Source organism: Heloderma suspectum, chromosome 1 (genome assembly GCF_057233095.1).
Source record: "Heloderma suspectum isolate Gila_16-S chromosome 1, 16-S_ref, whole genome shotgun sequence".
Taxonomy (NCBI): Eukaryota; Metazoa; Chordata; class Lepidosauria; order Squamata; family Helodermatidae; genus Heloderma; species Heloderma suspectum.
Window position 1 is genome coordinate 213,625,262 of NC_139458.1, and position 25,741 is coordinate 213,651,002.

A 25,741-nucleotide genomic window follows, 5' to 3' on the forward strand; every position below is an offset into this window, starting at 1 on the left:
CTGATCAATCTGTACAGTTTTTATTCTTTTGTAACAAATAAACCAACCCGTTTCAAACAGACGTGTGTGTGTGTGTGTGTGTGTGTGTCTGTGTCCTTGGGACAAATCTTCTGAAACATGCTACTGCCAAGGTTAAAAGATCCCTTATACGTGTGTATCTTGGAACACTTGTATGCTTGTACATGTGTCTCGAGAGGACACTCGTTAACACTTGTCAGATCTAGTTTCTTTTTCACAAGAACCCCCAAGATCCTTCAGCTAGAGCCAAATGCAAAAGACATACACTTAGATTAAAAGTAGAGGGTGCCTCTGAGTACAGTCTGAGCTTATGCCTAAGAATTTGTTTTCCATACCAGAACTGAACTGAGCTCACAGTCCTTTCACACAAAAGTCCATTCCTGGTTACCCTTCATTTCAGCAACCTAATTTAGATGGTAAAAGTCATTTAGCTGTTGCTATTGTTAAACAAATGGTAGTCAGAAACTTTTGCTCAGAGATCTACCAGCAGATCCCAATCTACTTACCCACGTGTGATCTAGGCCAGTCCTTTGCAGTGACAGGATTCTTTAGACTTAAATTATCCAGTCTCCATGATTCCACAATACCTACAGTTAGGAATAATTTCCTGACCATTCAGTCAAGCCCACAATTCTGCCAATTGAACTTACTGTTTATTGTACTTTCCCAGTGGCCTCAGTAAACACCTGTTCCACCCCTTTATAGCAGCATGATATATCATGTTTTCCAAACCCTTTATGGTCTTTCAGTGTGATTCTAATATGTTTACTCAGAAATACTGCAGTACTTTGTAGGGAGACAAGGATACAAAAATGCTGAATACAGGCTAAATGCAGAGACAAAAAAAATTAAAGAAGAAACAGATAGAAAATTCAGAAGGTAAACTTTTTACCTGAGCATGTTCCAGGAAATCATTGAATCCACCCAGAAGAAGGCCCTTTCCTCCACGGTCCAACAATTCCCTCCAAATAATTGGAGAGCGCGTGTGTTTCCATCCATTTTTTTCACAGATCTCCTGAAGCCACGTCTAGAAGCAAAATCCCCAAAGGAAGCATGACTTGTAATGTTCATGTGTACTAAATTCAGAGAAAGCTTTCAAGACAATGTTGAAATGAATGCTTCACTTTCCCAAGAGGATGGATCCAAATATTCTTTCATATTTGACAAGAGGCTCATTATTTTGTATTTGAATATCTATATTTGAGCACAGAGGATAAAATGAGAGCTGGTGGAATCCGCTAGACGTTGGATTTCTGCTGCTTCTAAAATCCATGGTAATTCTGCCACCAAATTTCAGAGGAATCATGATCACATTTGCACCAGTAGTACAGTATAAGTGAACCTTTAAAATGTTGCAAACCCCACACAATTGATTGAGAGAGAAGGACCTGCCCTTGAGAAAGGGGTATCAGTAACTGTTACTGGAAAAGGTTTTCAGTTCAGTGGCAATGCTAATTAGGCCACACATTAATATACACTTTATACTTTAATTGTAAGCAGGTGCATTAGAAAGCTGCAGTAAGGAAAAAGAAAATTGTGTGGCTGAATATGTGAGTGCCTCTGTAGCTAATAACACAATGTCTGACTTTTAGCAGAAAAAAAAGTCTTGACTCATCCCCGTAACAGATTTAGAAATACTGTAGATTCTGCACATCTCACCAGAGTGTGAAGCGGGTGTGGGGAAAGACTGCTTTAGCCAACACCCCCTTAAGAGCATACTTGTTAAATATAACAAATGCACCCACTAGTGGACAAAATTTTCAAACACTTTCTGCTGAGCCACTAACCAGCAGCTCTTAGACCTCCTCATTCTTACCTGGGCTGAGTTATAATTCTTTCTAAAGAAAGAAAACAAAAGAAATACAAACGTATCGCAATCAGGAACAACACAGTGCTGTGCTTACATTAGCTGTATGTCAGTGCTTGTCCATCTATAAATGTTCATAATGATCCAGGGAGGGTTTGTGTGCTAGAGAAATAAAAGGCCCTTGATGATTCACCCACACCTCATTTCGTGCCTATGTCCCCCTCCACTCGCATATCTGATATTTGAACTAAAAGAATGATAGACATAATTAAATTCAGTGGTCAGGATCCAAAGGACCATGCACATGGTATGGAGGCTTTCCCCACAAGTCTGCCTCTTGTGCCACCTGAAAATATGCTTCTGAAGGTTGTGGGGAATCTCCTTTGGGAATCCCTGCACTAATGAACCAGACTGAAATCTTTTACCTCCCAGTTGTCAGGATGTTGAGTAATCTTGTGTATCCTGAAGTCAGGCAAATTTTTCTGCAGATAGTCGGCTAGGAGTTCTGCCTTAGCATAGTAGGGGCAATCTGCCCTACCTGGAAATTAAACAGTTAATGAAAACTGAACACATTAATGAGCTTGTGATAGCAAAGGAATCTATATGACATTAAAAAAAATGTGTAATGCAAAGAAGGATGATAATCAAGTCAGAGCAACAATGCCACCATGTCACAGAACATAGCATCTGTACACCGCTCTGGGAGTGTTTATTGTATTAAATCATGCAATTTCCTGCCATAAGATGTAGTGATGGCCATTGATTTAGATAGCATTAAAAGGCAAATTTGTTAAGGAAGGCTTTTATCACACCATCACCTTGTCTTATTCACAGAGTTTTACAGGGGTCTAAATGAAGTTAATGCTTTTATTGTAGCTGATGCCACTGTTGTCCTGTGTAAGTCATTAGCATGATCTGTACTGCTTTAACTGTATTTGATGCATGGATGACAGGAGACAGACAAGAGCAGGCTGAGGGAACATCAGGGCCTGCTGCAGTTGCACTGTCTTCACCAGGAAGACCTGCTGAACATCTAATTTTTCCTTTTTCCTCCCCATCTCCATTACCTTGTGTGTTGTGTCTTTTTTAGATTGTAAGCCTGCAGGTAGGGCTGGTCTTATTTGTAGGCCGCTCTGGGAGCTGGGTGGGGGGGACGGGGACATAAATACTTTATTTATTTTATTTACAAAATTTGTATCCTGCTCCACATCTAAGCAGATTCCAGAGCAGTGAACAACAAGAGACAAAATGAACAAAAGATACAAAGAAGAATGAAACATGATATTAAAATTATTCTTTACAAAATACAGTGCCAATAAAACCGAGGCTGGTTAACCAAGGAAGGCTTCCTGGAAAAGAGCTGATTTCAGGAGGTGCTGGAAGCAATACAGTGTTGGCGCCTGCCTGACCTCCAGGGGCAGTGAGCTCCAAAGAAAGGGAGCCACCACACTGAAGGCTCTTCCCCAGGTGGCCTCCAGTTGGGCCATGGGTCCATGTGGAAGCCTCAGGAGCAAGCCCTCTGATGACCTCAGTGGCTGGGCAGGTTGGTAAGGGAGAAGGCGCTCTCCCAGGCATCCTGGTTCCAAGTTGCTTAGGGCTTTGTCCACTAGTACCAATACTTATTTAAATACTTTAAGTAAATTAAACAAACAAACAGAAGCAACTTGTTTTTCTTTCTACCATAGGGGCTGCTAGAAGAAAAAAAATGAAACCTGAGATCACTTCTCCCTTTCCCCCCTCCAAAATCGAGATGTTCGGCGAAGGAAGGGCGCTCTGCGCATGCTCAAAGACACGGTGAAAACAGAATCCCGAAGGCAGACCAGCCGCGCGAACAAACCAAGCTTCGGAAGATGCGCGGGAGTCTCCTGAGCGGAGCCCTCGCCTCACCTGCGAGCACGAATTTGGCCATCAAAACAGCCCGGGCGGCGAGTACCGTCTTCTCCCATCGGAGGAGCGGCGGAGGGGACGTTGCTAGGTAACCTGACGCACGAAGGGAAAGAAAAGAGCGAGGACGACGCGCGGTGAATTATTTTGTCCGCCGCGGGCACCTATACCTTGAGTGAGGCACTTCCGCCGGGGTTGTCACGTGCCAGTGGCGCAATGGCGGCGTCCGGGTGAGCGTCACGCGCGGAGAGTGGCCGGTAGGTGAGCGGGGAGCAAAGAGGGTCGAAGAAACAGCCAGGCCGGGTGAGCCTCGCGGTGCTGCGTGCCCCTTCGCCCCCTTCCCCTCAGAGGTGTTGCGCGGGGCAGCATCTTATGTCGCCGGCTCTTTGTGGCGCTCGCCTGCGAGAAGCCGCACTGCAGCCTTCCCCAAGCGCGTGCCCTCCAGATATATTGGACGTCAACTTGTAGCCGCCCCCGCTGGCCTTTGCAACGTTTGGGAATGTTGGGAGTTGTAGCCCAAAACATCTGGGGGGCACTAGGTTGGGGAAGGCTGACTTACTGGAACTGACCAGCATCCTGTTTCTAACAGCGGTCAGCCACAAGTTTCAGGGGGTCTTATAATCAGGGCGTGGTGTTAACAGCACTCCCTCTGTTGTGTGTGTCTCTCCCCTCCAGCCCCCCCCCCCGGTATCTAGAGTTACACCGCCTCTGAAGGTTGCATCATAGCTAGTAGGATGCTTCCAGGCAGAGGGCTCCTAGTGCTATTAATCAGAAGGCATTGTGCAGTTTTTCCATCTTTTTCTCCTTAGCCAATTGTCTGCAGTAAGAGAAAAGGTGGGAGAAGCATTTGTCAGGGAACATGGGAGGGCTATGAGTGAAAGGCAGTGTCTAAACACTCCATAAAATTCTGTGAATGAGGCAGGACAATGGAGTGATAAAAGCCTCACCTGGAAGCACCAGATGAGTGCTTCCAGAAGTGGTCACTGACAGATCTGTCCTTCATGTATTTAATTCTCTTTTAAAACTATCTAAGCGGATGACTATGAAGTAATTGTGGCAGGGAATTGTGCAAGTTAATTACGAGTTGTGTGAAGGATTTCCATTGTTGTCTTCCTCATTCTACTGTCAAGTCAATTTTATCAGATGACCCCAAGTTCTATGGGAGAGGAAAAACCTATCTCCTGTTGTTGTGGCCGTCTCTATTGGTCCTTTAAATGTGCAAAGCTGCAGGAGGAGTGAGTGAAAGTAGTTTGAAAAAGTGTCAACCCGCATACTTATTGTGAATTAAGCTATTGGTGCACATGGTTAAAATTGCCCATTCACCGAGTAATAATGTAATAAAACAAGAAACTACCTCACCTTTTTCTTTTTACCCCATTCCATTTTACACCAAGGAGTTGGCTAAAATGTAACTGAGGCTTCCTGATAACACTCTCGGAATGTTGAACTTGGTTTGTCTGCATGTGGTTGTCCACAGGTCTTAATCTAATTTGTGAGATCTGGGCCCAAGTTGGCTCAATCTTCCTGTCAATTTTCCTTTCTCCCATGGTTATGTTAATACTACAATTAGGGCATCATTCCATGTTGGGAAATAGATCTAATTTGTTAATGATTGATTGCAGTAAACAGAATGTGTCTTAGAATATCCTGTTTTAGTTATTCTATGTCAAAGATGTGTTTGTACATTTGAACATAAAGTTGCACGTGTATAATGCTAATGAAATTACCATTTTGAATTCATTTAACAGGTAATCTACGTGACCTTGTTCTGGCCTGCTTACTTGTGCTCCAAGGATTTTTTCTGAAGTTGTTTTCTTTGAATGCCTCATTGTAAAGTGCTAAATGGTAAAATGAATAAGAAACTGGATTGTTTTGTAAGGACAATGAGATGGTTGCAAGCATCTCATTATGCACAGAGTCCTTTTTCTAGAAATGCAGTGCGAATGTTTGCATTGAGAATCAATGGACATACAAGTACTGTAGAAAATATTTACCCAAGGCAATTCTTACGGTATGTTTCTCCTCGCTGGCCTCAGTCATCTATTGGGTTTTTTTCTCAAGATACCCTCGCTATTAATGTAGAGGGTGCCAATGCAAATGAACAGAAAACTAGTAATGCCCTATTAGAGCATGTGCAGGGCCCTGAACCACTGCCTATCAAATCCACTGAACCTCCATCTGGTTTCTCAGTCTCCTCAAAAGAAGTCAGAAGTGCCATTGAAGAAGGGGGTGAAAGGAGCACATCCCAACAGTTCTTTATTGACCTTCAGCAGTGTGCATCTCCCTGTGATGTACTAGACCTTGTTGCAAAATGTCCAGTCTCTCTGAAGTATATTGGCAATTGTCTTGCTACGATGTGGACGCTCACAAAAAAACTCTCAGAAGGCCAGAAACATTATGAGAGACGGCTGATGTTTGAGCACCCTCAATTTAGCCCGGTCTGTCAGTGTCTGATGAACGAGGCAAAGTACATGTGGCGTGATGACTTATCATACAGCTTGCTTGCTGTGGTGAAACTAGGAGTCCCACAGAACACACGTTTGGTCCAGACTTTGCTTAGGGTTTGCCAGGTAAGCCACAGAATCTTTTACAGTTTAGACCATAATTAAAGGGTGTAGCGCATGGAACATCAGAATTGCCGATGGGGCTATACCTATGGCACAGACAGGAAAACTAACAATGTTAAAATGATAATTTAGTGATACTTAATATTTAGTCAGCAGTAATTAGCATTTATATAATGCTTTCATTGTTCAAGTACTTCATGTACATTATCTTGTCATCCCTAACCCTGTAAGATATTTATTTACAGCATTGAATTATTATCGCTATATTGCAGATGGTAGTTTGAAGCTGAGAGAGTGTGGCTTGCCTATAGCCACTTAGGTTGCAATCTTTACACCAGTTTTCTTTGGCTTGATGTCCTCCAGATGTGTTGGACTGCAACTCTCAGCATGCCCAGCTGGTTGGGGAAGGCTACTATACACGTTTACTTGGGAGTAAATGCCACTGACCTTAGTAAGACTTCTGATTAGGCATGCATAGGATTGCACAGTTCATGGCAGAGGAAGGGAGTCTTGAGGAACTGCGGCAAATAGTGGTGACAAAAGATGAAGTTCTCAACCGTATTGATAAATTGAAAGTAAATAAATCACTGGGCCCAGATGGTGTCCACCCTAGAGTTCTCAAAGAACTCGAATATGAAATTGCTGATCTTCTAACGAAAATATGCAACATGTTCCTAAGATCAGTCTCTATACCAGAGGATTGGAAATTGGCCAACGTAACACTACTTTTCAAAAAGGATCCAGGAAATTACAGGCCGGTTAGCTTAACGTCTGTTCCAGATGAATTGGTTGAAGACATTATTAAAGATAAAATTAGTAAGCGTGTAGAAGGACTGCAAAGGGAAGTCCTGTCTCACTAACCTTTTAGAGTTCTTTGAGAGTGTCAATAAACATGTAGACGGGATGATCTGGTAGACATTGTTTACTTGGACTTCCAAAAGGCTTTTGGCAAAGCCCCTCACCAAAGACTCCTGAGCAAACATCGCAGCCCTGGAATAAGAGGACAGGTCCTCTTATGGATCAGTAACTGTTTAAAGAACAGAAAGCAGAGAGTAGAAATAAATGGTAAATTCTCCCAATGGAGGGAAGTAAATAGTGGGTTCCCACAGGGAGCTGTATTAGGACCAATGGTTTTCAACCTGTTTATAAATGATCTGAAATTAGGAGTAAGCAGTGAAGTGGCCAAGTTTGTGGATAACACCAATTATTTAGGGTGGTTAAAACAAAAAGGGATTGTGAAGAGCTCCAAAAGGATCTCTCCAAACTGGGAGAATGGGCATCTAAATGGCAAATGTGGTTCAATGTAAGCAAGTGATGCACGTTGGGGCAAAAAATCCCAACTTCAAGTATAACCTGATAGGATCTCAGCTAGCAGTGACCGACCAAGAAAGAGATCTTGGGGTTGTGGTGGGCAGCTCAATGAAAATGTCAACCCAGTGTGTGGCTGCTGTAAAAAAGGCAAACTCCATGTTAGGCATAATTAGAAAAGAAATTGAGAATAAAACTGCCAGTATCATACTGCCCTTATACAAATCTGTGGTGCGACCACACCTGGAATACAGTGTACAGTTCTGGTCACCACACCTAAAAAACGATATTGTAGAGCTGGAAAAAGGGCAGCTAAAACAATCAAGGGGGTGGAGCATCTCCCTATGAGGGAAGGTTGCAACAGCTGGGAATGTTTAGCTTGGAAAAAGGGAGGGTAAGGGGAGACACGATAGAGGTGTACAAAATTATGCATGTGGTGTGGAGAATGTAGATAGGGAGACATTTTTCTCCCTCTCACAAAATACTAGAACCTGGGGTCATCCCATGAAACTGATTGGTGGGAGATTCAGGACAGATAAAAGGAAGTACTTCACGTGGCTCATAGTTAAAGTATGGGATTCGCTACCACAGGATGTAGTGATGGCCACCAATTGGGCTGGCTTTAAAAGAGGGTTTGACAAATTCCCGGAGGAGGAGGCTATCAATGGCTACTAGGCTTGATGGCTATGTGCTACCTCCAGTATCGGAGGCAGTGAGCCTATGTACACCAGTTGCTGGGGAACATGGGTGGGAGGGTGCTGTTGCACTCGTGTCCTGCTTGTGGGTTCCTGGTCGACAGCTGGTTGGCCACTGTGTGAACAGAATGCTGAACTAGATGGACCCTTGGGCTGATCCAGCATGGCCCTTCTTATATTCTTAGGTGAGGTTTGAACCAGGATCTTACTGATGCATGGCTCAGGGCACAGTCCTGTTGGGATGCCCGTTAGCTTCTGAACTTGGAGGCTGATGGGCATCTTATGCAGAGTGGGAGGAGTGCAGAGGTGATCCTCGCCTCTATGCTCCCCCTGCTCTGCATTTTTGCTAGATGGGATTTTTTGCCTGTCTAGCTGGGGCTCTATGGAGTGGGAGGGAAGGAGGCTGGGGAGGCCAGAGGACTCTTCATAAGCTGGCCTCCCCAGTCCCCAGCTGGAAGCTGAAGTACAAAACATCTAAAGCTCTACTTCCTGCCCACTCCTGCTTAACAAGATACTTCTGTGGAAGTATCTTGTTAAGCAGGAGTGGGCAGGAAGTAGCACTTTAGATGTTTTGGACTTCAGCTTCCAGCATTCCTGATCATTGGCCATGCTGGCAGGGGCTTCTGGGAGTTGAAGTCCAAAGCATCTGGTGATATACTTTCTGCCCACCCCTGCTGTTAAGTTCTTAATGTCTAGGTTGCACACCGAAAAATTCCACATGCCTTATTTCTCTTTTGAAGAAGCAAAGATAAATCTGCGTAATCTTCTGCAACCAAAATGAGTACGTTGTTTATTCACATAAGAGAATCAGTGTAAAGCTTGATTTGAAAATGCATTTGCTGAAGAATAGGTAACTGTGTTTGAGATACAGGATTGCACTGTAAGGTTGGACTATTTGTGTCTTTCATTTGGGCATGAAAGATTGCTGAAAACTAGCTAATAAGCCTCCTAACCCTTTGGGTTTTCTTGTGTTTTGAACAGGAACGTCTCAATGAATTTGATGACCGATGTCTCTCAGTTGTTGCAAGCACTTTGCAAGTAATGGAAAAATGCAAGAATGTGGAAGCTCTTCAAGCTGGATTGCAGTAAGAAAAGAAAAAAAAGGACCTTGACTCCTTATAGGTGTTATGTTTGTACACTGGCACACAGCTAGAATGGACATATTGCAGTGCCGTAAGATATAAATTAAGTGGGATTGGGTGAGTCGGTTGTGGTGTCAGCCTGTAAATAAAGGCATAGCCAATAATGTATCAGAAATAAGGATCAGTGGCCCCATTTGGTTTCAGTGCTAAGTTCAGAGCTACATGAACATGCCTTGGGTTCATGCACTCCCCCCTTCCTTCTCGTCTGGCACCATGAAGAGGAGATAAGAAGTTTTTGCTGCCATTTTAATCTTAACTGCCGTTTATTATTATATCTGAACCGGAATAAACTGAGGTTAGCCTTAACTATGATTTTTCTGAAACAAGCCAACTTCAAACCACAGTTTATGAAGCTGGCTTTTTCAATAAGCCATAGTTTAGATTAACCACAGTTTATTGTTCAATTGTAAACTATAGTATAGTGTTACATTTAACCAAGGCCAGTGCATCAAAACAATGAGATTCCTTAGCACTCTAAAGTTAAATCGATTAAATCCCTAGTGAGATATTTGGGAATTAAGAAGGTTTAACATTTGTGTAAAGTTGGTTCAGAAAATGAAACAGAATGTACAGTGTAATTCTCTGCACATTTTTAGGAGTAAGCCCCAATGAGCTTAGTGGGACTTACTTCAAATATTTATGTATAAATTTGAGTCTCCCTTAAGCCCAAATAGGGGCCCCAAGACAACCTACAGTTATAACTTAAAACAATTAAAAACCCCTTCAGTAAACATGCATAGAGTCAAACTGTTAATTTCTTAGTCCAGATTCTTTATATCTTGGCTCAGAATAATGTCTAGGGTAAAATGAATATTTTTCTGGTATAAACATTTTAATGACATGTCTCCCAATTTACATAAGATAATGAATAGCAGAAATGTATGTTAAAATTTACCTGGAGCAGGTAAAGAAAGCAGGGCTGTAGTCCCAAGCATTCTTAATCCCATTAATCTCAGCAGATCTGACTTCTGAAGAAAAATGTGGCTAGGATCAGAGAGCAAGCATATTGTATACATTTCAGCTTAGCATGCCAGATTTGTTGAACTAATATGCATCTGAACTTAATACCCTTAAGGCGTGGTTCAGGATGTATGCTTTCAAATACTGGGAAGATCTAAAAGCAGAAGCTACTATAATATAGGGGTACAACTACTTTTGAAAGTCTGGAAGGAGGGAGAGACAGCAACCCAAGTACACCAAGAGGAGGAGAAACCCTGTTCTTGCTCCTCTATCCTGGTCTTTTTCCCAGGCCACCTGCTCCTTCTTCCAGGCCTTGCTTAACTGAAAAGTGCCAGGCTTCAAGCCTACCTGGAAATCATAGCTTCTGACTTGGGAGCCATTCCTACAGTGAGTAGTTCCTGGCAGTGACTGGGGAATAAGCAAGTAGGAGAGGGTTGGCATGTCCCCACAGAGCACACAAGGAGGAGAGGGAATAAGCCCCCCCCTTCAGTTACCCAGGTGCTACTGAATTTTTAGGCACTACTGGCATATGGGCACCTGGACTCTTGTAATCTCTATACTGTAATACCATCATAGTTTATGCTTTGAAGTAGGAAGGAAAATGGCCAGAGCAAAGAAAAACATTTTTGATTCAGGTCCAATCATTTGGATCAAATGTAAACCAGTTTTTAAAACCCCAGATTTCTCCCCTGGTGGCAGCTTTTGACCCAAATTCATAGATCAGGTACAGAAAGAGATATGATTAGGTTCATAGACTTGATTTAAGCATTATAAAAAGCCTGTGCAGACATGGGTCTAACTCAGTAGAGCCTACATGTGATGGGGGACTGCAACCATGTTGCCTACCCTCCAGGCCTTCTTATGCCCATGTGTTGTATGCCATATTTGAATGGGAAAATGACCCTCAAACGCGAGGTGGTGGCGGGAGCAGTAATAACCCTGTAGACTGGTTCCGTGTGAATAGGCCCCTCTTCAATGCGTGTCTGTCAGGTCTGCAGCAGGCTTGTAAAATTAGCAATATTTTATAATAATCTTCCAAATGTTTTGGAAGTGTTTCCTTTCAACTGGAAAATATACCTCACTTAAACGTTCATATATCGCTGTTTAAAAAACAACAACAAAACCCAACAACTCTTAATATTACTTGCTCCTTGGAAGCCTATTCCACGTTCTTTTTCCATGCTGATTGAATCCCTTGCCTTTCTTGTCAGGTTACTGGTGGAGCACCGAATCTCAAAAATCTCGGATGTTTTTATGTTGCAAACCATTATGAAGTGTATTGGGAAAGACGCACCATTTACACTTAAGACAAAACTGGAGGTAAAAAATGGGAATTTTTCGTTCACCAGTGTATCTAATTATAGGAATTGGTATATAAGTTATTCCATGACTGGAAGTTTATCCTAGAATTGGTCTCCATGTCAGGGTTTGGCAACCTTTAGGGCCTGTGGGCATATTTGACAGCTTGAGAAACTGTCCTGGGCACCACCACAAAATGGCAGCCATGGGAGCCGTGGCTGGTCACAAAGGACAAGTAAACTGCCCTAAAGACTGAATCAAAGGAAGAGGTGAAGTCTAAGCCCCAAACAACTAAACAGCTCCTTTGAATCCACAGTTCTCAGCTCCAACCGAAAACTATTTTACAGAAGGCAAACTCTTTTTCTCTCTTCACGTCCTCTGTCTGTCAACTCAGTCCCTACTATCTTTTTCTCTCTTACTCGGGATCACCTCACTTTGTTTTGAAATGATTCCAGCTGCTGGTAAGAAAATGTGTTAATTAAAAAAAAGTGGTGGGTGGGGGTGCCAAGAAAGGTACCCTGGGGCTCACTGGGCCTGTGGGCTTCATATTGTCCACCCTTGTCATATGCGGTACATGCACACACAGAAACCCTACGTTACTTCAGACAATGGAAGGAAATTGTTCCATTATTCTGAGGGCTTTCAATGTGGTCTCATTTAACATAGTCATGAGTACAGTTCTTTCATTTCATGTTAACTCTTGTAATTGCAGCTGCACAGTAGAAGTAATTATTGCCCTATGTTCTGTGTTCCTTTTCAAGCACTTTGATAGAAGGTAACTTATGCTGTCTGTCTGTCTCCAAGTAGAAAGAAAAGGGGAAATTGAGAATAAGTATTCCAATATACTTATTCTAATCCAGATGAAAATTGGACCAGCTGAGTATTGTTTTAGAATCTCAGCTCACTCTCAATAATTCCTTGACAGAAAGGGTAACAGGGAAAAACAACTCTTTCCTCTCTTTGTGACAGTGGACAGTTATCTCTTCAAACCTGTCATGGATTCAGTCCAATTCAGATCTGTTTAATTTTAGAAGAAGATTTTGAGTCAGATGGACCAATTTACTCACCCAAATGCTCAACACATGTTCAGTGTGCTGGCTGAAATGAATCACCGCTCTATTCCAATCCTGAATGCTTGTAGTAACAAACTAATAGGTAAGTCATATATGAAATTGTCTTTCTCACATCAGTTCAGACATTTTTGTCTCCAGTTTTTTTTTTAAATTTGAAGGAGGATAATAGCTTGGTAAGATATAATGCAGAACGGAGCCATTAGCCAAGGAACAGAAAAAGAAGACAAATAGGAATGATTAAAGGAAAATCAAAACTGTTAAAGGAAAACTGTTATCTTTGCATGTAGTTTTATTAGAAACAGTCCTAGCTATAGAGTGGCCCTCTACTGTATATGTTATAGACAGCTATTAAGAATGTTGCTCCAAAAAGATATGGGCCAGGATTCAAAGAACAGTGCAACATTTTCTGTGAGCCAAAGGGAATTTTAGATTAATATTTTTAACAGTCCCTGCCCCCATATTGCAAACAGATTTTGTAATGAAGGGGTGGGATTCAAAAACAGTTTGTTTTATGGCATGGGAATCAGCTGTTGAAAGGGGAAAAAATCCCAAATATCCACTGAAGTAGCACTATTCCCATGTGTTACTCTAAACATCTCTTTGGTTCTGCCAATCATATTTTATCCCTACGTCCTGCTGTGATTTAATATGGCAGGTTTTTGACAAATGCACAAATGTCTTCACGTTCGGTTACATCTCAGTCGTCTTATCAACACGTTTACTACAATTTTCATTTTCTTTTTGGTCCTTTTTGTGTGTATTAGAGAATATCCAGGGAACTCCATTTTGGAGGCTGCTGAGTGTTTTGAGATCTTGCAAAGACCTCATGTACCGTAACACTACACTTTATTCTGCAATAGCAGGTTATGCAGAATCAGCCTTCTATATGTGGGACACAAAGCAGGTAAAATTTGGGATGACAGTATTAATGCATATGAGTGGGATTTCTGATAGGAAATGAATTCCAATATAGGACTAGCTTTAGCCTCTAGTTATATTCTAAAATTGTCTTTGTGTGAGCCATAAGTTCTAAATATCTGTTGCTGCTGGGGCTCCATTCTGATATTTCATGTAACTGCAACTTTGGAGCTCTTGAGGTCTACAGGCCTCAGTCCAGTCTGTCTGCTAAAGTCAGGCTGAACCTGTTATCTTTGATAGGCACTTGTATCCTATGGAATTCTGAAAGACTTTAGCACATGCATTGGACTGTGGTCAATTTGTATATTTTTGCTACAGTGTAAGAGTGCAATGCTATTCCTTTTTCTTATGTTCTAACTTTGAATTGCTACTACAGAATTGCAAGCTTGTAAAAGCAAAATCTTGAATTAACGCTTTTTCTTTAGTGTAATGCACTTGCAGTTAGCCACTCACCCAGGACAAGTAATTTCTTCTGGGCAAGTTCAGTGACTATCCCTCCTTTTCTCCAGCAACGCTTTAGAACAGCAGATCATGAGAATTTTGCCAACCGTATTATAGCATTACAGTGATCAGAGCAGGGGTTTCTTTCAGTCTGGTGGTTCGTTTAAATCGGTCTTCCCCAACCTGGTGCTCACCAGATGTGTTGGACTGCATCTCCCAGCATCCCTAGGTAGAATGGCCATTAGCCAGTGGTCAGTGATGATAGGAATTGTAGTCCAACACATCTGGAGAGCGCCAATTTGGGGAAGGTTGGTTTAAAAGATCAAATTGTATTAAGGCTATAAGAAGCTCAGAAATGTAGGGATCAATTTCTCTCATGAAACTGTTATAGTGTGAAGATTAAGATGGGGAAAAGTCATATTTGTATTAGGGGTATTGAGAAGGACGCTTGGCTTTACAATCTTAATAGGACCCCAAGGCAGATCACGATCATAAAATAAATATGAAGTACAATAACACTCTAATAATAAAAATGCATAAAACAGTTAAAAGAGCATTAATAGAACCAGTAAAACATAATTAAACAGTGGGGCAGGAATCATCACAAACCAAATGCTTGGTGAAATAAAGGTGCCTTCGCTGTGCATCTAAACACCAAAATAGAGGGGCCGACTGGGTCTTCTGAAGGAGGAAATTCCCCAGTCTGGTTGCCACAACCAAAAAGATCCTACCCCATGTCCCTGACCCTGCCAGTGAAATCTCAGATGATGGCTGGATGCAAAGCAAGTGAAGAGCATAGTGTGGACAGGCTCATGTGGGAGAAGTGTCCTAGTCGCGAATTGTTTAGGGCTTTAACCAGCACCTTGAACTGGGCCTAGAAATTTTTTTTCCTGGGGTAATGTGCTCTCTGTGATGAGTCCCAGACACTACACTTCGTGTCACATTTTGTACCAGCTTGTTTTCAGACACTACTTCTAAGGACAACCTCATGTGGAATGCATTGCAGTGCTCTAATCTAACTTGTATTTACTGGCAAAGCTGCTGTAGTCCAATGTTTAGAATTATTTGCATGGTACCATCAGTGTCCACAGTACTTCACACAGTACAAGAGGACAGATCTCCGACTGAGGAGCTTACAGCAGAGGAAGGGGTGGGAAATGGAGACAGTGGTAAACAGGGAAAGAATTTGCATTTATTTCAATTTCACATACTTAGGCTCCTCTTAAAACACTTGTTTCAATAGTGCGGATTTGTAGATTTCTCTCTTTGATTTCAGGTAATACTATTTGTTTCGGCCTTTGAGAATCTTGGCTTTCGACCAGTTGATCTGATGGATTTGTTTGCTGAGAAAGTGACATCTCATCCTGAATCCTTGAATATGAAGGATCTCGTGCATGTTCTACGATCCTATTCTCTTCTCAATCACATCCCCAAAGGCCAAAATCAGGAGTAGGTTCTGGCTTAGGGAACATATCATTTTGTTACATGGTGGTTTCAGAGAAATTTAGCCATCTATAAGTAGAATCACAATTTTCCACACAATTAACCTATGGAATTCTTCATGGTGATGGGCACCGTCAAGGTGGCTTAGCCAGCGGTTCCCAAACTTTTTTCCACCACAGACCACTTGAAAATTGCTGGGAGTCTCAACACACCACTTAATAAATATTTTTTGGTTCTACAAATCAAAGTATAACTCACATTTTTAAAAACCTTTTCCTTCAGCACCAGCATCATCATCAAAACCAGCACTGTATTATGAAAATCACATGCCAGGCCATTGAACAGAGTCTCTTGAACTGGTAAATTTTAAGGGAAAAATTAGTAGACTCCACCAGTGTCATCCTGTGAAAATCATGAATCCTAGGTGAGGGCGTTGTCAGGCTGTTCAATAATCCAGCCCTATTCCTGTCAGAAAAAACAATCAAGTTCAGGGCCAAGTAAGGTATTCCCAACTCTTCCCCAAATTTCTAAAAACTACCTAATGGGGTTCACTAGCCACCAGTGGTCTGTGAACCTCAGTCTGAGAACCCCTGGCTTCGGCAAATCCATGAATGGTTGCTCTCTCTGTGCCATTAACTAGGATATCTAGAAGTTTGAACCTACATATGCATCAGCTTGCTTCCACTACAGAGCAAACTAAGTCACACATAGAATATATGGTTGTGGGAATTAAGTTGCTCTTTATTCTCTGGAATCAGAGAATTCTTTGATTCTCTGGAATCAGGTTTGCAGGAGGGGGTATTTTCATTAGGAAACAGGAGCATATATCTATGCTTGTTAGGTGCCAGTTGTATTTGTCTGTGTGTATGGGTGTGTTTTGGGTGAGAAATGTGGCTCTGAAGATGTTGCTGGACTGCAACTCCCACCAACCCTAGCCAGAATAGCAAGTGGAGAGGGATGATGGAAGTTGCGATTCAACAGCATCTGGAGGGCTACACATTCTCCACCCCAGTGTATGTTGTTCATTCATATACACGTACGTGTGTGTGTGTGTGTGTCTCTGACTGTACAATTGTAGCATAGTACCGTAGCAACAGTTTCCAGAGGGTAGCCGTGTTAGTCTGTTGCAACAAAAACAACAGTGTTGTGGCATCTTCAAGACTGACAAATTTATTCTGGCATGAGCTTTTATGGACAATGTCCATTCGCATCCACAAAAGCACATGCAAGAATAAATTTGTCAGTCTTTAAGATGCCACAAGGCTCTTAGTTGTTTTTGTATCTATAGTGGTAACAGAGGGTATCTTGTTAATGAAATTATTTGTGTGTGACAATATTTCTTTTCCCACATTTTTGAAGGTTTCTTGAGGTTCTGAATGGTGTCTTAAATAAGTACCTCCCCAGGATCACTAATGCAGACTTACTAAGGGCTGTATATTCGTTCTGCATTTGGGGTTATCTTCCCCAACCTGCACTTAATAAACTACTGCAAGATGAAATCCTCCATGATCTGGTAACATCAGGTCAGAAACTTGTTTTGACTCATATTCTCATTTAAACAAACTTGAGGCCATACAATGTCAGGATGTGTATAAATTGTGTTCTTTGTGTATGCAAAGTCTTTGTATAAGACTTTCATAAATTAGTTCTGTAATAAAAAGTGCATGAAATGCCCGTCTTCTCTTTCACAGTATTACCAACAAGGTAATAACCATATTGATTTAGCTTTGGTTAAAATATTAATATGTTGTTCAACATTACTGTTACAGTATATTGCTGAAGAACTGTAGATTTTAGCATTCATTTCATATGTTCAATGTTGCTATTTCTTTATTTCTCCCAGGTGGGCAGAATATAGAGCAAAATGAAACGATGTTGCGTTCTATAAATGTTTGTCTACAACTGGATGGAAATTCTTTCATTAAGCCAGCAATAAAAGAGAAACCAGTAGAGAAACTACCTTTGGCCTCTACTTTTAATCTTCCTGATGTTCAGGAGGTGCTGCTTACACTTTTGGGAGATGGAAGTCTGTTTCAACCGAACGTACAGGTGACTCATGGCTACAACATAGGTATGGGATATCCCATTATTGTTACCGACTATTTTAATAATGGGTTAATGTGAAGACCTGGGGTGGATGAAGTGGGAAGGGAGGCGCTTGGAGCGCACAAGAGGCACTTGGCTTGAGCAGAAGCTTACCAGTCGCAACTTAGATCATGATTAAGGTAGTGTCATTGCAGAGAATAAAACTAGCTTCTCTGCAAAGTACTTTCTGTGGGAGCTATTCTGGAGGTGAAGAGCCTGTTAAATCCTGGGATACCCCTCCTGATGGTTGAGCCATATTCCACTTAATACAATTTGTCTTTCCACTTTATTTGATAAATAAGTAGTGGAAGGAGCAATCCTGTGGCCACTAGATGCTGTCTAGAGGGCCATAGGGTTTTCCGGTTTCTGGGAACTGAGGTCCGAGCCAGGGCTCCAACTGCGGTTCCCAGAAACCACGCTCCCTGGCCCCTCCCCGGCCCTCCCCTGGCCCCCTCATAGCCGACGTAGTTCTGTCCGCACCAGCTGCACCTCTGTGCTTAGAAATGGAGCACAGAGACGGGGAAAAAAGGGTGACCCCAGGGGTGGGGTGGGGAGAAGACCATGGATGCTGCATGACACAGCTTCCTATGTGCCAAGCGGCCTCCCTGCCCCGCTCCACTCTGCTCCAAAGCTCCCCTTTTCGCTAGATTTCTCTTGTCTAGCCAGAAACACAGAGTGACGAGCACAGAGGCGAGGGCTGCCTCTGTGCTTCAGCCACCCTGCATTGGATAGTCGTCAGCACCCCAGTTTGTACCTAGACCTGCCTTAGTGTGAAAACCAGAACATTTTCTCATTAAAGTATCGTGTTGGAAGGAGCCTAAAATCTTAGGACCCTTGATTATTAAAATAACATCAGATGAAGATTTTCTGCCAAGTTACTCTCACATTTCAAAATATACTTTTTTGATGGCAGGACCTCTGTCCAGTATGGAACTCAACAAGGAAAAAAGCCAATTTGAATAACTGATTTAAATCTAGTTTCCCATGGATGCTGCTTCATATATTTCCTAAACAATGGCACAAATCTGAAAACTAAACCATGTTAATTTACAGTTACATAATTGTATTTTTTCATCTTTACAACTCGCCCTTGCATGTATTTGTCACACTGCATACCCTTTGCATGCTTTCCTTTTTTACCTATAGAGGGGAGTTTAAAATATTCCCTTATAGAGCATGTCTAACGACCAGCAGTCATGACACTTTGTGAGGTCAAAGATGGAACTGTAAGAACCCATGTACCTGACCACGTTGTCTTCTCTTCTTCTTTTCAGTGTTGCTCCTTTATGCTTTGGCTTAGCTGCACCCCCACAGAATCATAGTGGCAAACAAAAATGAAATGTCTATGTCTGATTGGTAGAAGTGAGATCTGACAGTTATGTCAGTTCTTCATTTTTGCAGAAAAGCCTCCTTTAACTCAACATGCTCAGATTTTTTAATATTAAATTATTCTTCAAGAGAAATTTACTTTTTACAATTTTTTTAAAAAATCTGTTTTTCTTTCAAATTGGAACCATCAGTTGTTATACACCCTGCTTCCCTCATCGATAGCATTCCGTCTCCCACGTCCGTATAAGCTTACTGCTTTGCCATGCTCCTGAATTTGTTGCTGTGTATGAAATCCCATGTTGCACCAGTACCTGGGAGTTGCTTTCTCCAGCTCCATTTGGTGATTTTTTAAAAATGATTTGTGATAAAGTGCTATTGTAAATATGCCTTCTATAAATCCATGTCATAAAATCATACACTTTCCCACATGTAGTCATAGCCCTGACTACCACACTGGAACACATGAGTGCATTGTCCCGTGCGTCTGTTCCCAAATTCTATGCTAAATAGTAAGCTACTGCACCATTTGCAGTTCAAAGTGGCCTCATATAGCCTTTTGCTCTCTAAGCCATGGCTATTTCCAACAGAGAAAAATAAGTGCTGAAGCTTGTTGGTTTCCATGGGCCAGTGTTTATTTTCCAGGAAAGATGATGCTGGAGCTCAAGTTTGTCTGCAAACGGTACCCTGTGATTTGGGAGTTCTTGCCCATCTCGATAACCCCATCATGTGGGATTCCATCTACTTACTCAGTGGAGAGAGAAATGCACTTTGAACATGTTCAGGAACTTTTTATCCTTTCATACATTCCAGGATTAAACCTTGGCATTGGAAACAGATGCCAGGCTTGAGCTCTGGCGCAAATTAAAGCCATGTAGTGGGCGAAAGCGCACCTGAGTCTGTGCTGGATTGTGCCCTATATCTGCAGTTTCCATTTCTTCCACCTTCAGCTTTCCTTCTCCAATCCACCAGAATGTAGTGGGGGCTGTAGTTCCCTTTATCCATATCTACAAAAATGTATAGCTTTGATAGCTTATATTTGGTATACCTTTCCTTAAAACATTACTGTTCTTGAACTTCCTCTTTACTGTATTCCTGAATAAGATGATATCTTGTACAATTTCTTTCATAAGAACTTAATATTTTGCCTCTCTTTCTTCAGATTTTGAAATCTTAATGGATGCAAACAGAAGAATAGTGATGTCAAACACTGAAGTAGATCAGTTAACAGATGATTCTAACATTCAAAGGTGGCTTTATTAAATACAGGTTTTCTTTAATTTGCTATTAAGGCTTTCTTCCAGTTGCAGCTATTTACCTTTCTTAATCTGCAAAGACAGTAAGAGCTAATTTATTTGCTGAGTGGTCTATGTGTTTCAGTGAAGTGGTCAGTTAGATTCTGTTGAAAAAATAATTTCAGTAAATGAAGATCTATAGAGGACTCCTTGCCTTAGTTTGGGTTACTTGTATTGCAAAGATATTAACTAGATCAAACAGCTACTCATTCACTTGGTTGCCTATTGCTAGTAAGAATTTCATATAGCCAACCAGGCAGAGAGGCTTCTACATATTGGAAGACACTTTAGAGTCATCCGTGAGTTAGAAAGAGACTAACCCAAGCATAGGTGTGTGGTTAGATAGTGATTTTTCAAGGTTTAGTTGCAGTATTGATTTAAATTGTAAGAAAGAAAAATCTGTGCAGAACCTGAGCTCATCGTAATACAAACAGGAGTAACTTCCTAACACTAAGATCAATTCAGCAATACCTTTCCGCTGTTTAATGTTATAACCTATGAATAAAGAATCAATTGCTGCTACTACTTTGGTCCAGTCAACAGAACATTGGATGTCAATTTAACAGTAGCAATTGGGTAACCACAGAGGATTTCTGTTGTTGTTCACTCTTGTGGAAATGAAACTACATTGGTCTTAGACATGTTTGATATAAGGACAGATGGAAATTTCACCGTGTAGCTTCTCTTTATGATTTTATTTTTCCTGTTGTTACAAAGTCAATTTAATACTTTATATGTGTGCTTGGTGGTTTATTTCTGTTTCCAAGTACAAATCAAAGCGCTGGTCCTTACCTTTTTGAAGCCTGGTTTGGGCACTTGAGGGATCGCCTTCTCCTACTTGTGCCTGCTTGTGCATTAAAATCACCCTGGAGCCCTCCTGGGTGTCCCTGTCCTCTGCGGTTAGGTGTGTGGGGGCTGCTGAGAGGGCCTTTTCACTCCTAGAAGCACCCCGCTCATGGAACGTTCTCTTGGCGCCCACTCCTCTGTAATTTCGATGCCAGGTGAAGCCGTTATTATCTCAGGCCGCCTTAAACAGTGGCTGAATCTCATTTCAAATCTGCTGCTAGGGTGGCTTTTCCTTTTTAATCATCTGTCTTAATTCTCATTGTCTTAGTGCTTTAATTGCTTTTCCATTGCTAGCTGTCCTGAAAGTATTTTTACTTCAGGGCAGGATGTAGTTTTTTAAAATTAATTAGGATCTATGGTCATGGCCAGGGATAGGGAACCTTTTTGGGCTTGTGGGCACATTTGGCAATTTGATTAACTGCCTTGGGAACCACCACAAACTAGCTGTTCACTATGAAACTAGATGCCCATGGAATTTTCTTACTTGGGTGGATGTTTTTGTAAACACATATTGAAAATTGAGAGTGATTTGGATTAGGCAGGAACCAACATTCTCCCACTGCCCCAGTTGCAAAGAAGCTATTTCCTGGGGGCTGCTTCTTTCTGCCCTCCATTTTCTCCCCTGGCTCCAGCTGACCCGCGGACCACAGCTATTGTGGGAATGGAGGGGGAGCACAAAAGCCTTGACCCCTAAAATCCTATTTGGAGGGTCTCAGAATTGTCTTGCTACCCTGGATTAGTCAAGTGCTCTTTTTTAATTAAGCATCTTTCAAATATCATTTGAAACTGCACACATGTATATAAGTGAGAAGGAGACCAAAAGAAAGGCAAGTAAAAATATACAGCGCTGATATTTTACAGAAACAAATGGAAAGAATTGTATGTTTTATTTGCAAAAGAGCAAGTGAGCAGCCTTCAGGGTTATGATCCTTGTTTCAGTAAATGGTTAGCCACAACATACTTCGGATGTGTGCAATTTTACTATTATTGCTGTCGGTTATAGGATAGCTGTGCTGTGTGCGCCTGTGTCTGCCTTCTGTGTTGACTCAACTCATCCCCGAGGCAGGTTGGCAATGAAGATGAGACACCTGCATCTTCTGGGCTATCATGTGATCCTGGTAAGATAAACCAAAATGATATTGTTCTATCACAGTATCCTATGATACATAAATGATGAACAGGAAATCTGGACTCTGATAATCATAATAGCTTTGGGTGTTTTGTAAGAAATGGAAGATCAGGCTGTACATCTAAAATATATTCATGATGACATTAATATAATTAATGATATTATTATTAATAACAACGTAGCAAAAGGTACCAAATCCTATTTGGATATAGGAGCTAATCTGTTTTATATGTCTGAATTCCTATATTCAGAGACCTTGCCTAAATTTTATAAGGCAGCTAACTACTTATATTAATTTGGAATATGGTTTGAATGTATTAATCCTGAAATTTCGGAAACATAGCTATACAGTTTTCAGGGAGGTAGCTATGGTAGTCTGTTGCAGGAAGAACAACAAAGCCTTATGTGACACCTTCCAGACTAACACATCTATTATGGCAGGGGTGGGCAGCATGCCGCTTGTGGGCTACATGTGGCCCCCAGGAGGATTTTTGTGACCCCAGTGGGCCCCCTGTCTCCATGAAGCAGCCCCCACCGCAGTGCTCCCCCCCCCACTAAACAGCTTGTGGGGGAGCTGCTTGGCAGGTTGTGGGGGAGTGCCATTCTGCTGGGAAACATGGCGTGCACTCCCTGTGCATCTTGTATCCCAGCAGAATCGCTGGGAACAGAGCTATGTGGCCACTTCTGGGTTTTTTTTGGGGGGGTTTCTGGGTCCAACCCCCCCCCCAACCCTCGTAGTTGCCCACTCTGTGCTTTAGCATAACCTTTTGCGGATTAGGGTCCACTTCATCAGATGCATGAAGCATCCTAAGTTGGCAGATATGCGCATATGGGTGTAGAAGCGAAAAAATATAAGCCATGCAGTTAGAGGGTAACGCAGTGCGAAAAATACAGACTGATAATTACATTAAAGCTTAATATATGTAAAGTAATTACAGTGACCATTCACAAAAGCAGTGTTGATAACACAACCGTCCTGGCCTTGGTAAACTCATTAACACATGCTGTGGGATTAAAAACCTATTATCAGGTTTTTTTTGTCAGGCCGCTGATTAAAGTATTCAACTTTTATCAGAATGAAATTGCCAAGTTACAGCTTAACACTCTTCTTCAAGTTCTTCTGTTCAAGAATGGCCTCTTTAAAGTCGGTGACAGAGTGTCCTCAGAGGCTCAAATGTTCTCCCACTGGTTTGAATATTGCTGTTTCTGGTGTCAGATTTTTGTCCATTTACAGGTCTTATCTTTTCTACCCGTCTTTAGGCTCAAAACTGACCTTTTCTGCTTTTGCTTTTTCTTTTTTAGGTTCATTACCAGGAATTCCAAAAGCTGAAGAAAGAAGAGGCACTTGATTTCTTGAAGGGAAAAATATTTTCAGCAGATGCGCATTCAGATTCCCATTAGAACATCCAGGATTACTATTTAATTTAAGATGCAATCCTATACTCCCTTTTCTGAGAGTAAGCCCCATTGACCTTCTTAGTAGACATGTATAGGTTTTTGCTGCTAATGAACCATGTTTCAACACTTCTGTATTTAAAGAAAATAAGTCTGAGTAAGATTCCTGATGGGCTTACAATTCTGTCATTTAACATTTGTTTTAGAACTGAGGAAGAGTGCCCAATTGTGACTATGGTATTGTGTTTGAAATAAACAAAAGACCCACGAATTGCCTCTATTCCCAGTAAGAATTTGAGTACATTGTTATTGGCTACCATAAGAATGTAAGGATCTGTTCATCTAGCCCAAGGGTAGGCAGTGTGGTACCAGTGTGCCCACCAAGACACCCTACTCCTTCCAATTTTTATTTTAAAATACTTTTGTATTTTCAGGGATTGCTTCAAAGTGAAGTGGAAGCCTCTAGCTGCTGCCATCTTGATTCCCATGAATATTTGGGCAGGTTACTTTCCCTTTGTGACTTGCCATGCCCACCTTTGGTAGCCATTTTATGTTTTTGTCCAGAACAGTTTCTCAGATTTCCAAATGTGCTCACAGGCCCAAAAGGTTCCCTTACCCCTGTTCTAGCCTCACATTTTTTGTTATAATTGAGAACATTTGAAGTGATCCAACGGAAGGAGGCCATCACCATTTCTAAACGGAGATGTGCCTGGTTCAAGCCTGACTAGAACTTTACAGCTTCTGCCCTAGAAGCCCTTCCTCCTGTTTCTAGAAAAGTCAGAGTGATGATGTTCACTTGGTAGTAATGTGCAGGCACTCGGTATGTGCTCAGAGACACTCATTTTATTAATACTTTACTTTGTTCCAGCAATCCAGCCCTGGTGTGCCTTGTCTCAGATTAAGCCCTAGAGTGTATAAGTGGGCTCCAAGGTGGATTAGGCAGGAGCTAAATGCCAAAATAAATACCGAAACCTCCGTATGAAGGTGAAAACGAGTCTTGTGGTACTTTAAACACTAGCAAAATTATTATGGAATATGCTTTCATAGGCTAGAGTCCACTTCCGCAGATAGTCTACAAGAGCTTATGCCATAACGAATTTGTTAGCCTTTAAAGTGCCACAAGGCTTCATTTTATCAGACTAACAGCTACTCCTCTGGGAAGTGTGAAGGAGGCTGTGCTGAGAGATGGCCCACAAGCACAGTAACTGTAGAAATAGCTGGAAGTGTCTCCTCTCAGAGACTGGTTCACAGACAGGTGTCTCCATGCAATCCTGTATGGGAGGTCTTACATTTAGTTTTCCTGAAAGTTCATTTACTCTGAAAATGAAAGAGAAAATAAACAGCATTGCTCAAATGAAGTAGATGTTCAGGAATACACAAATAATTTTCCTTCTAGCTCTTCTGACAACCTTGGCCGTGCAGACATGAACAGCCAAGTTTGTACAGTATCCACAGTACTTTGTAACAGGCAAGCGCACCAAAGTAAGTTAGATCTCGTATGTTAAAGCATGGCAGTACATTCAGCTGGCCTAGAGGTGGTGCTACTACTTCACCTTACGATTTCTATTGAGCAAGATTTCTGTGTTGCTTTTTCTTTTGTGAATTCAGCTTTTGATTTAGCTGAAGCTTTGTATCCAGTGATAAAAAGGAGGAACTGCCAAGTAACACACGGCTTTTAATTGCTGCTTTAAACTTCAGGGAGGTTAATTGTAGCATATGTTCATGGGGAAAACGTAGTCGTAAGGGTTAATCGATGAGTTTTGTTTACAAGTAAAGCCATTCTTTTGCAACCAGAAGGAGACTGGAGGTATGAAAAGATGTTGGCAGAAGGTAAAAGGCTGATTTTCACATTGCTCATAAGCTGTTTTGGTTGTGAATTAGCCCTGTCTCTGAATATGCACCCAAACTTCTTGTGGAAATGAGTAACATATGCTAACAGCTCTCAGGCAAACCTATAAACATTCCAGAAACAGCTGTAGTGTTGGCATGTCTCTTTGGGAACTAGTTGCATGCAGTGTTGGTTCAGACATAACATTTTTCAAAAGGTCTAATGCCATCTCGAGCTGGTGTAGCCCAGTGGCTAAAAGACTTCCCTATGAAGCTAGAAAGG

General features: G+C 41.7%; 2 protein-coding genes across 7 annotated transcripts in view; one reads left to right on the forward strand and one right to left on the reverse strand.

The window, feature by feature from the left end:
* The window catches only part of MDH1B (malate dehydrogenase 1B), a 28,696-nt gene extending 24,805 nt beyond the window's left edge, over nucleotides 1-3,891 (reverse strand). For all 5 annotated transcript variants that reach the window (XM_084818708.1, XM_084818698.1, XM_084818667.1 and 2 more), the window contains exons 1-3: nucleotides 3,713-3,891; nucleotides 2,251-2,363; nucleotides 911-1,045 (exon numbers count right to left, since the gene is read on the reverse strand). In XM_084818708.1, coding sequence (XP_084674834.1) covers nucleotides 911-1,045; nucleotides 2,251-2,363; nucleotides 3,713-3,734 — 270 coding nt within the window. In that variant the 5' untranslated portion in view covers nucleotides 3,735-3,891. The remainder of the gene's footprint in view (nucleotides 1-910; nucleotides 1,046-2,250; nucleotides 2,364-3,712) is intronic.
* A 25-nt stretch (nucleotides 3,892-3,916) lies between these two features.
* FASTKD2 (FAST kinase domains 2) lies at nucleotides 3,917-25,598 on the forward strand. Of its 2 annotated transcripts, none has more exons than XM_084818646.1 (12): nucleotides 3,917-4,012; nucleotides 5,458-6,279; nucleotides 9,261-9,364; nucleotides 11,593-11,701; nucleotides 12,712-12,835; nucleotides 13,518-13,657; nucleotides 15,389-15,561; nucleotides 16,915-17,078; nucleotides 17,399-17,626; nucleotides 20,129-20,216; nucleotides 22,111-22,225; nucleotides 23,539-25,598. In XM_084818646.1, the coding sequence occupies exons 2-12, from the start codon at nucleotides 5,530-5,532 to the stop codon at nucleotides 23,635-23,637; spliced, it is 2,094 nt and encodes a 697-aa protein (XP_084674772.1). In that variant the 5' UTR covers nucleotides 3,917-4,012; nucleotides 5,458-5,529; the 3' UTR covers nucleotides 23,638-25,598. The 2 variants fall into 2 exon arrangements, with proteins under 2 accessions (XP_084674772.1, XP_084674782.1); XM_084818656.1 differs by having other exon boundaries at nucleotides 3,917-3,966.
* The last annotated feature ends 143 nt before the right edge of the window (nucleotides 25,599-25,741 follow it).